The 15986-nt window shown below is 40.1% G+C and overlaps 2 protein-coding genes across 2 annotated transcripts; one reads left to right on the top strand and one right to left on the bottom strand.

Moving 5' to 3' along the window:
* Positions 1–1058: 1058 nt before the first annotated feature.
* On the bottom strand, positions 1059–7009 carry tmem101 (transmembrane protein 101). Its single transcript, XM_072667388.1, has 4 exons — positions 6825–7009; positions 3779–3959; positions 3513–3659; positions 1059–2718 (listed from the first exon to the last, which is right to left on the bottom strand). Exons 1-4 carry the CDS (start codon positions 6953–6955, stop codon positions 2410–2412), a joined length of 768 nt encoding a protein of 255 aa, XP_072523489.1. The 5' UTR covers positions 6956–7009; the 3' UTR covers positions 1059–2409.
* Positions 7010–11454: 4445 nt separating this feature from the next.
* gngt2b (guanine nucleotide binding protein (G protein), gamma transducing activity polypeptide 2b) lies at positions 11455–13468 on the top strand. Its single transcript, XM_072667727.1, has 3 exons — positions 11455–11533; positions 12219–12307; positions 13343–13468. Exons 2-3 carry the CDS (start codon positions 12224–12226, stop codon positions 13466–13468), a joined length of 210 nt encoding a protein of 69 aa, XP_072523828.1. The 5' UTR covers positions 11455–11533; positions 12219–12223.
* Positions 13469–15986: the final 2518 nt, after the last annotated feature.

Consider the following 15986-nt stretch of genomic DNA (forward strand, 5'->3'; position numbering starts at 1 on the left):
GAGCTTCATACTGAATATTAATGTTATTAGAGCTTCATACTGGATATTAATGTTATTAGAGCTTCATATTGGATATTAATGTTATTAGAGCTTCATACTGGATATTAATGTTATTAGAACTTCATACTGGATATTAATGTTATTAGAGCTTCATACTGAATATTAATGTTATTAGAGCTTCATACTGGATATTAATGTTATTAGAGCTTCATATTGGATATTAATGTTATTAGAGCTTCATACTGAATATTAATGTTATTAGAGCTTCATACTGGATATTAATGTTATTAGAACTTCATACTGGATATTAATGTTATTAGAACTTCATACTGGATATTAATGTTATTAGAGCTTCATACTGAATATTAATGTTATTAGAGCTTCATACTGGATATTAATGTTATTAGAGCTTCATATTGGATATTTATGTTATAAGAGATTCATACTGGATATTAATGTTATTAGAACTTCATACTGGATATTAATGTTATTAGAACTTCATACTGGATATTAATGTTATTAGAGCTTCATACTGCATATTAATGTTATTAGAGCTTCATACTGGATATTAATGTTATTAGAGCTTCATACTGGATATTAATGTTATTAGAACTTCATACTGGATATTAATGTTATTAGAACTTCATACTGGATATTAATGTTATTAGAGCTTCATACTGCATATTAATGTTATTAGAGCTTCATACTGGATATTAATGTTACTAGAGATTCATACTGGATATTAATAAGAAATTTCTGAATGTCTACTGGTCAGTTTCACACAAACCCATCGACCATAAATCCACAATTTACAGGTGAGAGACCCGTCTTCACAGTCTCGTAACTCCAGGTGGGAGTCACATACGATCCGTCAAAGAGATGCACTGGAAAGGGCGGAGTCTACAGATTCAGGAAGTGTTTGTGTGCTGACCAGATATTAACAGAAACATCGAGAAACATAGCATTTCTATGTTATATACAGCAGCCTGCAGATGCACACCTTCACGGCAGACCAGGACAATCATGACAGAATCAATTAAAAAAGGAACACAATCCTGTTCATTAGAAAAACAGACCTGTTTAATAAACAACGCGACACCTGATGTCAGTTATAAGGAACGCGAGTGATTGTAGAGCTATGAGTGGAAGAGCGCTCTCTCAGCGGCGATATTCCCTTTTTTACCTCATTACACAGCATTCAAACAGCAACACAGCCTTTAACCCCCCCACCCCGACTTTCACACGCTCACTTACTTTTAAGACGTAGTAAAAATAAAAAGCTTTTCAAATGAAAAAAAAAAACAAGAAGCTTCAACAGAATGTAAACAACCCCTTTAAAATCACCATCTATCCAGGTATTTTATTATTATATATAAAAAAGTATAAGCATAAAATGAAAAAGACTCAGAAAGAAAGGAGTGAGGTGTAACTGAATCCTCTACAGCTGGGCTACGTTAAACACTGTGCCCGTCAGTGTGTGGACGTCAGGACTTACTATTCTTATGGTCATTCTGAGCCAACCCCTGAGATACAGACCGCACTCCCTGCATGTCTTAAAGGAACGGTTCAACCAAACGTCTAATTCACACAGAATCCCCCGCCCTCAACGGACAGGAAAGGACCTCCTGCTTCATATTTCCCCTCATTTCCAGCGCTTTATATCCCAACAGTCCGAGGTTTCCGTTACTGTACCTTTAAGACTGACATATGTAAATGAGCGCTGTTCTGATTGATCACTCTGTCTTAAGACTTCAAAAAGCACTCTGAGAACTGGAATATGACTGGGTGGGGCTAAACTGTGGTAGGCTGAGTAGGCGGGGATATGTAAATGAATTGTTGTGACATCAGAGAGAGATTGTGATTTGAAAAAAGAAAAAAAAACAGATGTTTGGTTTCCATATATGGACTGCGTGGACTGTACGGGAGGGACGGTACTTTTTTTTTTTTTACGCTATCTTCCGAACTTTATTCGCAGTGGAAAAAAATCGGTCATCCACGATAAGGCAGCTTTAAGCCTCTACTTTTAACAGCTCTGTTTGGGCGGGATATTTTTAATATGTAGGACTTATGGAATCTATTTTTATGCGGATTTTAGTGACAAAATACAGAACAGAGATAAAAAAAATAAATAAAAAAAATAATAATAAAAAAACGAACCCCTCTGCAGTTCAGTACTCTAAACCTCGCCCAGTATCACCCACCAATCTCCAGAGAACCGCCCTCCTCATTTACCAGGGACTCAACAACTATTTGCCTAAACCCCTTTCCGTTCAATTACCGTTAAACGTCCGTTAAATTAGAGTCAAATTAGCCCAAAACCTAAGAATCAAACATTTGGGATGGAACTTTTCAGTGAACTATTCCTTCAACCTGGAGCTCAGCATCTTCTCCCCTCCTCTCTGCGGCTCCTCAGCCGTCCGTGGCTAGGATCAGCACCGCCCCGAAGATGCCCACGTTCTGCCCGATCAGTTTCATCTGGTTCCAGAACTCCACGCGGCGGGAGCGGTGCCAGTACCCCACGTTTCCGTCTATGAAGAGGATCACCAGCGGCAGGAGGACGGAGAGGATCTGAGAGGCGAGCTGCACGTAGCAGCCGGAGAGGAAGGACAGGGCCAGCACGCCGAAGACCACCACCAGCAGCTGGACGGTGACCTCCCCGCCGGGGATGTGGTCCAGGTAGGCCAGCCTGTCCTCCTGGCTGTGCTGGAGGGAGTACACCTGCGGAACACAGGAACCACACAACGATCAGTGTAGGACTGCTCCGAGCTCCACCCATGAAAACCTGCGGTTAGCTACGGTTAGCTGCGGTTAGCTAAGCCAGCTAATATGACGAGCAGCAGGCGGTGGGTCTAGATTAGGGATCTGATACTAGGATCGAACATCGCTGGATCGAGGATCGGATAATTAGGCAGATCACATCACTGCCACAGCTGGTTTTCCATATAAGGAGAAGCTATATGGGTGGAGCTGCTAGCCCCTTGCTCCTCTTTGGTGTCCCGATTTCAGAAAAAAAGCCCTGAGGTCTTATTTAAGGTAAAATGATGTTTTTGGTGACTCTGGTGAGGTTTGTACTGTATTTAGGTCTACTGTGATCGTTTGCTTACTTTTTGAGACATTTGACGGTAAACTGTGTGAGATATTAGCGCCCCCTGCTGGGCTGGAGTGCTCACGTGAGCATTTCAGGTCATTTGACATTGTTTACATGTTGGAGACAGGAAAGAAAAACCCTGCATGATTGTAAACATCCAAAATTGCATGTGATGGGGAGAATATATATGGGTTGGGTAACTGGCGATCCAAATTGGTGGAGAAATAAAATGTAAATAAATGAACTGAACTAATAACTTAAATGACAGAGGTGTGTCCCGGTAGAGGACGTGGCTTATTTACAACTACGACCATCAACCATTTATATGTGTGTAAACTGACTGATTCAAGCCAAAACCATTAAAAATAAAAACAAACAGAAAATCGCTCTGTAATTATTATTGAGCTGAAATTCGACGCCTTACCAGACAGATTAAGTAGATTCCCAGGAAGACCTGTCCAGTGGACTGCAGTGAGCGCGTGCGAGGCTTCTGCCGGTACACCTCGCCCGCCCCGCTGGCCAGCACCAGGAACCCTCCGATGACGGCCATGGCTCTGGAGTACATCCGGACCTGATGAGAGACGGGAGAGGCTGGGTCCATCATTTCAGGGCTCTGTTCGGGTTTCACTAATAAATCAATAAATCAATCGATCTACAGTATTAATGCTGTACACTCTTGTGCTGCCGTACCTTTAACCAGTCCCCATAATGGACGTGTCCCCCGACGTAGGACAGGTATGTGCTGAACGCCAGCTGGATGGCCGAAAACAGAGCGAACCACCTCCTCTTCACCCCAAACGACATGAAGCTGGCACACAGCACCGCCGCTCCCATGTCCACGTTCAGGTACGGCACCTGGATGTCGGGTTTCCTGAGAGAAACACACAGAACCAGAACCGCTCTCAGCAGGAGAGACAACGGGAGTACAGGCAAGCTTTCATTTGGGGAGGCTCTGAACGGCTGTGGGGGGCCCGAGCGGCGCCGGCACTATGATCAGAGGGTCGCCGAGGCCCTGAGGGAGAGCACAGTTGGCCTCGCTCTCGCCGACCCTTCTGAACCGCGAGCTGGCTGCCTCTTTTCGCGAAGGGCGGGACTTTTACTGTGGCCCTCTCCGCATCACAGGAGGCGAGCTTTACAGTACCAGCAGGGTATCCTGAAGGAACTACTTTTTTTAACTGTATTAAAGCATTTATTTATTTATTTATTCTTTATTATAAACGGTGCTTTAAAAGCTACAGAGCACTGGGACTGTGCAGTATGATTATTTTTAATATGCTTATTTATATATATATATATATATATATATATATATATATATATATATATATATATATATATATATGTAGGTAAACCATGCAGGAAAGTGGCAGCAGCTGTTTCCACTGTCTCGCCCACAGAGAGGAGTAATTACAGGGAGGGAGAGGGAACCCAGCGTGGGTTAACTGCAGTCAGGGGAGCTATTTATAAAGCTTCTCAGAATAGAGCCGCTGACCGGGCCTCCGCTTTTGTCCTATTAAACATAATTAAAAGGTTGCCTCCGAGTGTGTACTCCTTTTACTCCAAGACGCCCAAACGGTGCAACAGACCGGGGAAGCACTACTCCTGGGCTGCGTCTCAATCTCACCCCTCTTTCCCTGCCTAGGGAATTAGTGTCCCAGGGCTGCCGTGGGACCTTGTTTTTAATATACTCCTGAGACTCTCCAGGCTGACGTCGGCTAACGCAAATGCTCCATTCCACCTTAACTGGGGACTGCTGCATGATTTAAGGTGGAACTGGAATTACAACTGGAAGAAGAAGCAAAACCATCTTTTTTAAATGATTAATGAAGCAAGACGCCCAATCAGCAAAGCTGGTCGTTCCGCTGAAAACACTAGATACACTATATATTACTACACTATATATACACTATATATTACTACACTATATACACTATATATACACTGTATATTACTACACTATATACACTATATATTACTACACTATATACACTATATATTACTACACTATATACTACTACACTATATATACACTATATATACACTGTATATTACTACACTATATATACACTATATATTACTACACTATATATACACTATATATTACTACACTATATACACTATATATTACTACACTATATACACTATATATTACTACACTATATATACACTATATATACACTGTATATACACTGTATATTACTACACTATATATTACTACACTATATATACACTATATATACACTGTATATACACTGTATATTACTACACTATATATACACTGTATATACACTGTATATTACTACACTATATATACACTGTATATTACTACACTATATATACACTATATATTACTACACTATATATACACTGTATATTACTACACTATATATACACTATATATTACTACACTATATACACTGTATATTACTACACTATATATACACTATATATTACTACACTATATATACACTGTATATTACTACACTATATACACTATATATTACTACACTATATATACACTGTATATTACTACACTATATATACACTATATATTACTACACTATATACACTATATATTACTACACTATATACACTATATATTACTACACTATATATACACTGTATATTACTACACTATATATACACTGTATATTACTACACTATATATACACTATATATTACTACACTATATACACTATATATTACTACACTATATATACACTGTATATTACTACACTATATATACACTATATATTACTACACTATATATACACTGTATATTACTACACTATATATACACTATATATACACTGTATATTACTACACTATATATACACACTATATATTACTACACTATATATACACTGTATATTACTACACTATATATTACTACACTATATACACTATATATTACTACACTATATATATATATATATTATACTGGCTGACCAGTACGGCTCGGTCATACTGGTTGACTCTCTCGTTCAGGATGGCCAAGCTGGTCAGATTGGGTCATACTGGTAGACCAGCTAAACTACCAAATACAAACAATTACGACTCCGGCGGTGGTCAAGAGCTAAACTGGTCAACCAGCAGGAAAAATATGGAGTAGTTCTGTTATGCTACCAACTGGGAATCCTCTGGGATTCCCTCTACTGGGATTCCCTCTACTGGGAATACAGTGTTAAAGTCGGACTTTTATTTTGACAGCTCGATTAAACGGTTAGAAAACAAACAGCAGAGCGAGATAAGACGGACTTCCTTTTCTAATTAATATTTATATTACTGAAGGAATTCGCTCGGTACCATAAAAGTACTGGAAAGGGTCATTATACTTATATAGCTATATAAATATTTATATAGCTATATAGGTATAAAAGGTAGCTGGCTAACACCGCTAGAACGCGACTGACTCCCTAGGTAGGCAGGGTCGGATTGGGACACAGCCTTTGCCCTCCTACAAGTCCCACATCTCACAGACGTTCACAACTCACAGATTTATAAGCGCTTATTTCCCTCTGAAAGCACGTCTAATTACCCACAGTTAGAGTCTACGGTTTCATTTCGCTCATGTTAGTAAAGCTGGCTTCTTCCTCGCCGGCTGGCTGTTGGATCTCTCCGGTCCACCTTAAACGGGCGGCAGTTGCGCTCCGCTCCGCTCCGCCAGGCTCCGGGGTGCAGCGCTGGCCGCCGCGCCGTTTAAGGTGGACCGGAGAGTTCGGAGCCAGAGCCTCACCTCTTCACGTCAGCCCGTTCCGCGAAGAGCATCAGCATACTGAAGCAGTTCCAGAAGCCGAACCGGGTCAGAATGAAGGCTCCGAGCTGAGACAGCAGCCGCAGAGCCTCCCTCCTGCTGGGAGCAGCCATCTTCGCAGCGGGCGGAACCTCTACCGGGACGCTGGAGGCCTCCTATCCTATCCCTGCGATTAGTCCGCGAGCCGCTGGAGGGCGCCACCTACCGCGCCCGCAGTGAATGGAAGTGAACGGAGGCGAAAAGGTCCGGATTAAACAGATCCAGTTTTCACTCTTTAATAAAATAATCTACATTTATGGAAAGCGGAGGAATATCAAACACATAAATAAATAATAAAAAGGGAATAATGTTAAATAATTATTTTATAAAGTATTTATATTTGGCGCTACAAATATTAATTAATTAATATTAAATTTAAAAATATATAAAATATAATAGATCAGAACCAACATAAACAAGGAAAGAAACGTTATTCTCAAGGGAACAACGTTAAATAATGATTTAATAAAGTATAATTATTTTATAAAGTATTTATATTTGGCGTTAAAAATATTCATTAATTAATATTTAATTAATTAATGTAATTATTATATATATTAATATATATATAATATATAATAGATCAGAAAACACATAAACAAGGAAAGTCCGATAATAAGAGAGTTTCTTGGCTTTCGGGATGTGGGATATGTCGCCCTCTAGCGGTTACCCACCTGAACAACAGGCTCCCCCTCCCTCACTTTCTCTAAGCACATTAAGACTCACCTGCAGTTAAAAAGTCTATAAATAGAATTTCACTTAATTAAACTGTTGATTCTACTAAAGTTTAGATGTTAATATTTCTTCGTTAAGATTTGATACAAATGCGCTTTTATTTTGTATTTATTTTATTTGTATTTTTACGTACTGAACTGAGTGTTTGAGCTGTGGTTCTCTTTTCAGCCTCAGATATTCTGAGTTGTTCTTCCTGCTGTTTTAAGGTTCTCTTGTTGAGTCTTGGTTCCTCCCAGTGGTTCTTCAGGCGGTTCTCCTGTGGAGTCTCGGCTTTTCTCGGTGGTTCTCCTTCCTTATACTCTTAGCGAAGTTCCTTTTCCAAGCCTCGGTTCCTCTCAGTGGTTCCTCCTCATGTTCTCACGAAGTTCTCCTGTCAAGTCTTGGTTCCTGATAGTGGATCTTCCTCATCCTTTTTTTGAAGCTAGGTTCCTCTCAAAGGTTTTTCCTTATAGATTTTAGTGTCGGTTCCTCTCAGTGGTTCTTCCTCATGCTCTTAGGGAGGTCCCATTTCCTCTTAGGGGTTCTTCATCATGTTCTTAGGTTCTCTCAAAGGTTCTTCCTTATACATTTCAGAGGTTCTCCTTTTGAGTCTTGGTTCCTCTCAGTGGTTCTCCTTTTGAGTCTTGGTTCCTCACAGTGGTTCTTTCTCATGTTCTTATGAAGTTCTCCTGTCAAGTCTTGGTTCCTACAGTGGTTCTTCCCTAGGCTCCTAGGGAGGTTCTCCTTTTGAGTCTTATTTCCTTTTAGGGGTTCTCTTGTCTTTTGTTTCCTGTCAGTGGTTCTCCTATTGAAGCTCGGTTCTTCTCATTCTTTTCGGAGGTTCCCGGTTTGACCGTCGGTTCCTCTCAGCGGTTCTTCCTCATGCTCTTAGGGAGGTTCTCCTTTTGAGTCTCATTTCCTCTTAGGGGTTCTTAGGTTCTCTCAAAGGTTCTCCGTTGGAGTCTCAGCTCCTCTCAGTGGTTCTCCTTTTGAGTCTTGGTTCCTCTCAGTGGTTCTTCCTCATGCTTTTTTGAGGTTCTCCCTTTTTCGTCTCGGTTCTTTCTTATCACCAAAGTACCGTGACTGATCACCGATCACAGGCGGGAAGGACAGCGGGACAGACTGCGGGACCCTCTCTGACCACAGACCTCTAACCCATAATCCCACTCAGTGCTGCTTTCCATTAGCTCAATTACATGTGATGTAGAGCTGGACGCTGGACGCTGGACTTTGGACGTGTTCAGAGAGTGGACGCCCTTCCTAATGACCGCACTCAGCTCCATTAAGCTGCACCCATTGCTGCTGACACAGATGTGCAAATGCACACACAGCTTGTCTAGTCCCTGTAGAGGAGAAGTACTGCCAATAGACTAGGACTCTCTGGAGCAGATCAACATCATGACCCTATCGGCTCCATGCTGCCTAATGAGTGAGCATAATACAGTGAATGAGCAGGTGTCCAAATACTTTTGTCCACATAGTGTATGTCCAGTCTTGCACTAAATGAGCAGGAAGCAGAATGAGGTGAGTTTATAGAGTCACTCAGAGTGGGGGGTTTGGTGGGTTAGTTGTGGAACGCTCGGTTCTAGATAACCTCCCCCCCCCAGTCAGAGCTGTGGTTCTACAGTGGAGGTGAAGGGAAGCAGACGTCTGAAGCTCTAATAATAAAAGCTCCTCACAGAAAGTTCTTCACCTAATGGTGATGAAGACGCTGCCTGATGCCTGAGACACGGTTCTACCAGAGTTCTGAGAAGAGCTCGGCTCTAGAACCTGCTTTTAGAACCAGATCATTAAAATGGTGGAGGGATACATGCTGCAGGGCAAAAAAGTAGTCCCTAAAGATCAGTCTTAGTCTCACGGAGTTCACGGAGTTCAGAAACCCACAGTGTCAGATGTTTAAGCCTCCCGGTACACCACATGCACTCTGGGTGCTACAGGCCCATTCGGTGGTCCTTCCCAGCATAGATCAGGCCTCCTCACCTGCCAGGTCTCCTTTACTAATCCTGCACAAACAAGCCTAACCCAGATCCCAAGAAAAGGGCTTATACGTGATCCCCGAGCCACGGCCAACTTAGCCACGGCTCAGCCAGCCCCTCCGATACACAGCTAGCATTTAGTGGATTGAGTGGTCTTACAGTACAGGACAATGCCACCCGGGTGCATTCCTGATTTCCAGAACCAGAAGCCTGAGTCAATGTTTGAACTGAGGAAACTAAAGTCTGCATTATTCATTATACCCCTATAAACCGCTCCCAGCAATAACAGGGTCTAGGATTTGTAGCAGCGGTGGAACCGTTTCTGCTGCCTTTTTAAAGTAGGTGCTTAAAAAATAACAAACACAAGACGTTTCCCAGCAGAGACAGAACATCTGAGCCCAGAACCAAAAAACTTACGAAGGATCTTAAGATAAACACGAAGACGTTCACAAGAATGTTCTTAAATGTCAAGAAATTCTCCAAAAATCTCCAAAAACACTTCAAAGAATGTTCCAAAATTATTCTCCAGAAATTCTCCAATAAATTCGTCAAAAATCCCAAAAGAATCTTCTAAGAATTCTTAAAAATTCTTCAAACAATTCTCCAAAACATTCCTCCAAAAAAAAACTAAAAACAAATTCTCTGAAATAAATTTAAAAAAACAATCCTCCAAGAATCTAAAAAAACTTTAAAGAATTCTCAAAACAAATTGTCAAAATAATTCTCCAGAAATTCTCCAATAAATTCACCAAAGAATTCCAAACAATTTTCCAAAACATTCTTCCAAAAAAACTAAAAGCAATTCTCTGAAATAAATTCTCTCTCTCAATAAACGTCTCCCAAAACTTAAAAAATTAATCCAAAAAGTTTATTCTAAGACTTTAAGCATTTATTTAAATATATAATTGAATATTGTTTAAATGTTTATTTTTGAAATATGCCTAACAAATGTGAAAAGCCCAAATTCATTTTGAGAATAAACAAATAAAAACATTGTAGGAACGTCTAGAAAAGCAGAAGTGGTAACCTTCATGGGACCACACTGAGCTCTACTGACCACACTGAGCTCTACTGACCACACTGAGCTCTACTGACCACACTGAGCTCTACTGACCACACTGAGCTCTACTAACCACACTGAGCTCTACTAACCACACTGAGCTCTACTGACCACACTGAGCTCTACTAACCACACTGAGCTCTACTAACCACACTGAGCTCTACTGACCACACTGAGCTCTACTGACCACACTGAGCTCTACTGACCACACTGAGCTCTACTAACCACACTGAGCTCTACTGACCACACTGAGCTCTACTAACCACACTGAGCTCTACTAACCACACTGAGCTCTACTGACCACACTGAGCTCTACTAACCACACTGAGCTCTACTAACCACACTGAGCTCTACTGACCACACTGAGCTCTATCTGGGGTGTGGCTGAACTATTCCTGAACTTCTGTTTGATGGACAAATTCATTTCTACACACTTTTCTTATACTTTATACTCAGATCCATCGATCTCTGGCCTCTCTGGCTCAATGTTCCTGATGACTGGGAATAACAGCAGTTTTGCTGAAGATGCTCCACATTATTGCTGCTACTTTAACAGAATCATCAGTCTGTGCAGCTCGATAATTCTGCCCAGCACAGTCAGTTTGACCTTCCCCACCGGCCTTCTGTCCTGTCCTTCCTCTCCCACCGTCCAAATGGGCTTTAGGGGTCGCCCCTCGGAGCCATCCTACTTCCTCTGATTCTCCTAATGAGATCAAGTGGGATTGATGACATCAGAGGCCAAATCCCCTCCAGGATCAGCCCAGCAAGCTGGAGGTGAGATGAAGAGGAGAAGAAGGAGGAAGAGGAGTTCAGTCGGCTGAGAGAAGGAGAGGAGGAACTGCTGATGATCTCTTAGGAGATCTCACAACACTTCTCGGCCTGCTGGGAGTCCCGCTGAACAGGTAAGAGGTGCAGCACTGATGGATGGACAGATGCAATCAAACATGGCTGAGAGCCATTACTGGTTTTCTGGAGAACCTGGCAAACCTTCCTATTCAAAACCATGCCTTGATTCTGTAGTATTACACTCTTAAAAAGGGTTCTTCAAGGGTTCTTCAGCTGAAACAATGGGCTCTATGTAGAACCAACAAATTAACGAACCCTATGATTGCTTAAATAGTTTGTTCAGTTGAACAGGTCTTCAGGTTGAAGAGGTCTTCAGATTGGTGGAATGGCTCCATATGGCACCAAAAAGGAAGTAATCTTGCAGGAGATCCTACAGCACTATACCATATAGAACAAGGGGTTCTTCAATGGTTACTTATTAAAAGGTTCTACATAAAACAACGTCAAAGAACCCTTTGGAAGAACCCTTTTACATGGTTAAAAAGTCAAAGGGATTTGGTGGAAAATCTTATGTAAATGGTTCTATAAGGCATCAAAAAGGGTTGCATAATCCTATTTCCACAATTCATCCTACAGATCCTGTGGGGAACGTAGCATTATTTCAGCTGTTCCTAATTAGGGGTTTAATACGGTCAGCACAGATAAAGAGGAATTTACATGTATGCACTCGGTGAACACAGAGTCCAGGGTCACAGGCAGGCTTTAAGTTCACACAATGAGTTTCTTTCTTTCTGTTCACAGCCAAGATGGCTCGGGACATGTCAGATAAAGACATCATGAAGATGGAGCTGGATCAGCTGAAGATAGAGGTCAACACGTCCAGGACTGCAGTGAGTCTCTTCACGTACACTTCACTTTCCAACAACTAACTACAACTAGAATAAAGTTAATAACATTAATATCCAGTATGAAGTTCTAATAACATTAATATCCAGTATGAAGTTCTAATAACATTAATATCCAGTATGAAGTTCTAATAATATTAATATCCAGTATGAAGTTCTAATAACATTAATATCCAGTATGAAGTTCTAATAACATTAATATCCAGTATGAAGCTCTAATAACATTAATATCCAGTATGAAGTTCTAATAGCATTAATATCCAGTATGAAGCTCTAATAGCATTAATATCCAGTATGAAGTTCTAATAGCATTAATATCCAGTATGAAGCTCTAATAGCATTAATATCCAGTATGAAGCTCTAATAACATTAATATCCAGTATGAAGTTCTAATAGCATTAATATCCAGTATGAAGCTCTAATAGCATTAATGTCCAGTATGAAGCTCTAATAACATTAATATCCAGTATTAAGCTCTAATAGCATTAATATCCAGTATGAAGTTCTAATAACATTAATGTCCAGTATGAAGCTCTAATAACATTAATGTCCAGTATGAAGTTCTAATAACATTAATATCCAGCATGAAGCTCTAATAGCATTAATATCCAGTATGAAGCTTTAATAACATTAATATCCAGTATGAAGTTCTAATAACATTAATATCCAGTATGAAGCTCTAATAGCATTAATATCCAGTATGAAGCTCTAATAACATTAATATCCAGTATGAAGTTCTAATAACATTAATATCCAGTATGAAGTTCTAATAACATTAATATCCAGTATGAAGCTCTAATAGCATTAATATCCAGTATGAAGTTCTAATAACATTAATATCCAGTATGAAGTTCTAATAACATTAATATCCAGTATGAAGTTCTAATAACATTAATATCCAGTATGAAGTATAATGATCAGGATATGAATCCGCCTGAATGATTTGCTGACTTCTCATGACTCATCATGGATCCTCCTTTTCATCCTCTTCTTCATCCTCCTCTTCATCCTCCTCTTTAGGTTTCTGCCACAGCTCCTGAGCTCATCGCCTACATTGAGGCCCAGTCTGCAGAAGACCCGCTGATCAAAGGAGTTCCTGAGGATAAGAACCCCTTTAAGGAGAAGGGAGGCTGCATCATCACATAGCCCCAGCTCTGCACTGGCCACCCTCTTAAACAGATGGCTTCCTGGAGGGATCTCGACGGGGTTCTGGGGTTCTGGGGTTTAAGGATGAAACCCTCCACTGTGTTCTACAGAACCTCTAATCCAACAATTTCAACGGTTACCAAAACGTGAGACCCCAGAAATGGTTCTTCATGGAGCTTTTTTTTCTTTTAATCTTTTAAGAGCGTTCAGAGGCATCTGTGGGTTATTAAAGGACAGTCTGGAGAAGTAAACCTATACGGACTTCCAGTGTTTAGAGAGTTCTCTGGACGAGTAGAGTAGAGGGAGGAAAGTCGGTGGTGCTGTTTCTGTCCTGGTATCTTTGTAAAATAAACGCATCGAGTGATCAGTCCAAAACAGCCTCGCCTCTTCATAACTCTGTTTTCCAATGACCAAAACTCTTTAATAAAAGCAAGCTGAGAAGGTCTGGGGTTGAGTTCTGCGGAAGATCACACTCACAGCTCAGTGTCAAAGCTATAACCGGCTACCAGCCAGTGACGGCAACTCAGTAAGGAACTCAGTAAGGACAGCAGCTATCCGCCATCCTAAACGTCTAGCTAGAAGTCGCTACAAGACGCCATCGCATAATTTGCATAATTATTAATTTGCTTGTATTTTATGCTGTAGAATAAAGGAATAACAGTGTGGGAGAGAAGAAAAAGTCAAAAAGTCAAAAACCACCCTAAAAAACAGAAGAGTGAGTAAAAACACCCTTAAAAAAGAGAAAATAAGTGAGTAAAACACCCTTAAAAAAGAGAAAATAAGTGAGTAAAACACCCTAAAAAAAGAAAAAAGTGAATAAAAACACCCTAAAAATGAAGAAAAATGTGAGTAAAAACACCCAAATAAAGAAAAAAGTGAATAAAAACACCCTAAAAAAGAAGTAAAAAGGGCATAAAAAACACCCAAAAAAGAAAACAAGTGAATAAAAGCACCCTTAAAAAAGAGAAAGTAAGTGAGTAAAACACCCTAAAAAAGAAATTAAGTAAATATAAACACCCTAAAAAGAGAAGAGTGAATAAAAACACCCAAAAAAGAAAACAAGTGAGTAAAAACACTCTAAGAAAGAAAAAAGGTTAATATAAACACCCTAAAAAGAGAAAGAAAGTGAGTAAAAACACCCTAGAAAAAGAAAAGAGGTCAATAAAAACACCCTAAAAAGAGAAGAGTGAGTAAAAACACCCCAAAAAAGAAAAAAGCTCAATAAAAACACCCTAAAAAAAGAGAAGAGTGAGTAAAAACACCCCCCAAACAATCAAGTTAATAAAAACACCACCAAAAAAGAAAAGAGGTCAATAAAAACACTCTAAAAAAGAGAAGAGTGAGTAAAACACCCAAAAAAGAGCAGAGTGAGTAAAAACACCCCCCAAAAAATCAAGTAAATAAAAACACCACCAAAAAAGAAAAGAGGTCAATAAAAACACTCTAAAAAAGAGAAGAGTGAGTAAAACACCCAAAAAAGAGCAGAGTGAGTAAAAACACCCTCAAAAAGAAAAAGGGTCAATACAAAACACCCTAAAAAAGAGAAGAGTGAGTAAAAACACCTAAAAAAAGAGAAGAGTGAGTAAAAACACCTAAAAAAAGAAAACAAAAGTGAGTAAAAACACCCTAAAAAAGAAAAAAAGGTGAGTAAAAACACCCCAAAAAACTTCATGGCTTTCAAGCGTTGTGTAGACCCACATTACATAAATCATTTTTACATAAATTATATAAATCAATTTTGTCCTGGGTTGTTAAATGTTAGCATATCAAATTTGATAAAAAAGACTATTACATGGGGTGGAACTGCTACTCAACGCTCAACCCTCCTCCTTAATCCAGGCTTGGGACCGGCAGAGTGACCCTAAAAGAGATTCTGTTTGTTTTTAGTGTTGAGGTGAGTGAGTGACTGAGACTGAGTAAGTTAATTAAATGCAGTGGGTTTTTTTGTGTCTCACTGAAGACGCATGTATATTTATATTTACATCCCGCTCTGTAAACAGGGGGTGGGGTCAGTTCATTTGCAGTGTGGACAGGGGCTGACTCTAACTGTGAGACTCGAACTCTAACTCTGTTGTAGGACGAGAATCACGGCAGACCCCACTGCTGAGGGCAGTAACTGTAGGACAAGTGTGTCCAAACGTCTCCAATAACACCAGAACAACTCGCGAGATTTCTCGCTAGATGCTTAAAACAAAGTGTGAAAAGTCCCTAAATATAGCAACAAAGTCGCTCAGTTGGCAACACTGCTAACAGCTAAACCCTGTCTAGGCTTCTGTGTTTGCTAACACTTGGTTAGTTAGCCATGTTGACTTGTCTTAACCCCTTAACACTCCAGAACTCCACACCGGCGGACCACAGGGACCACTTTAAGGGGTTAAAGAAATGGTTCCATCAACAATTGCTAAAGCTGCTAACAGAGAACTATCATCATAAACACGAAACTTAATAAACGTGAACAGAATTTTCATTAAGTTTTACTTGTGTAAATCTCTAGTGTTAGCATCAGCACTAGCATTAG

This window comes from Salminus brasiliensis, chromosome 22 (assembly GCF_030463535.1).
Source record: "Salminus brasiliensis chromosome 22, fSalBra1.hap2, whole genome shotgun sequence".
NCBI classification, from domain to species: domain Eukaryota; kingdom Metazoa; phylum Chordata; class Actinopteri; order Characiformes; family Bryconidae; genus Salminus; species Salminus brasiliensis.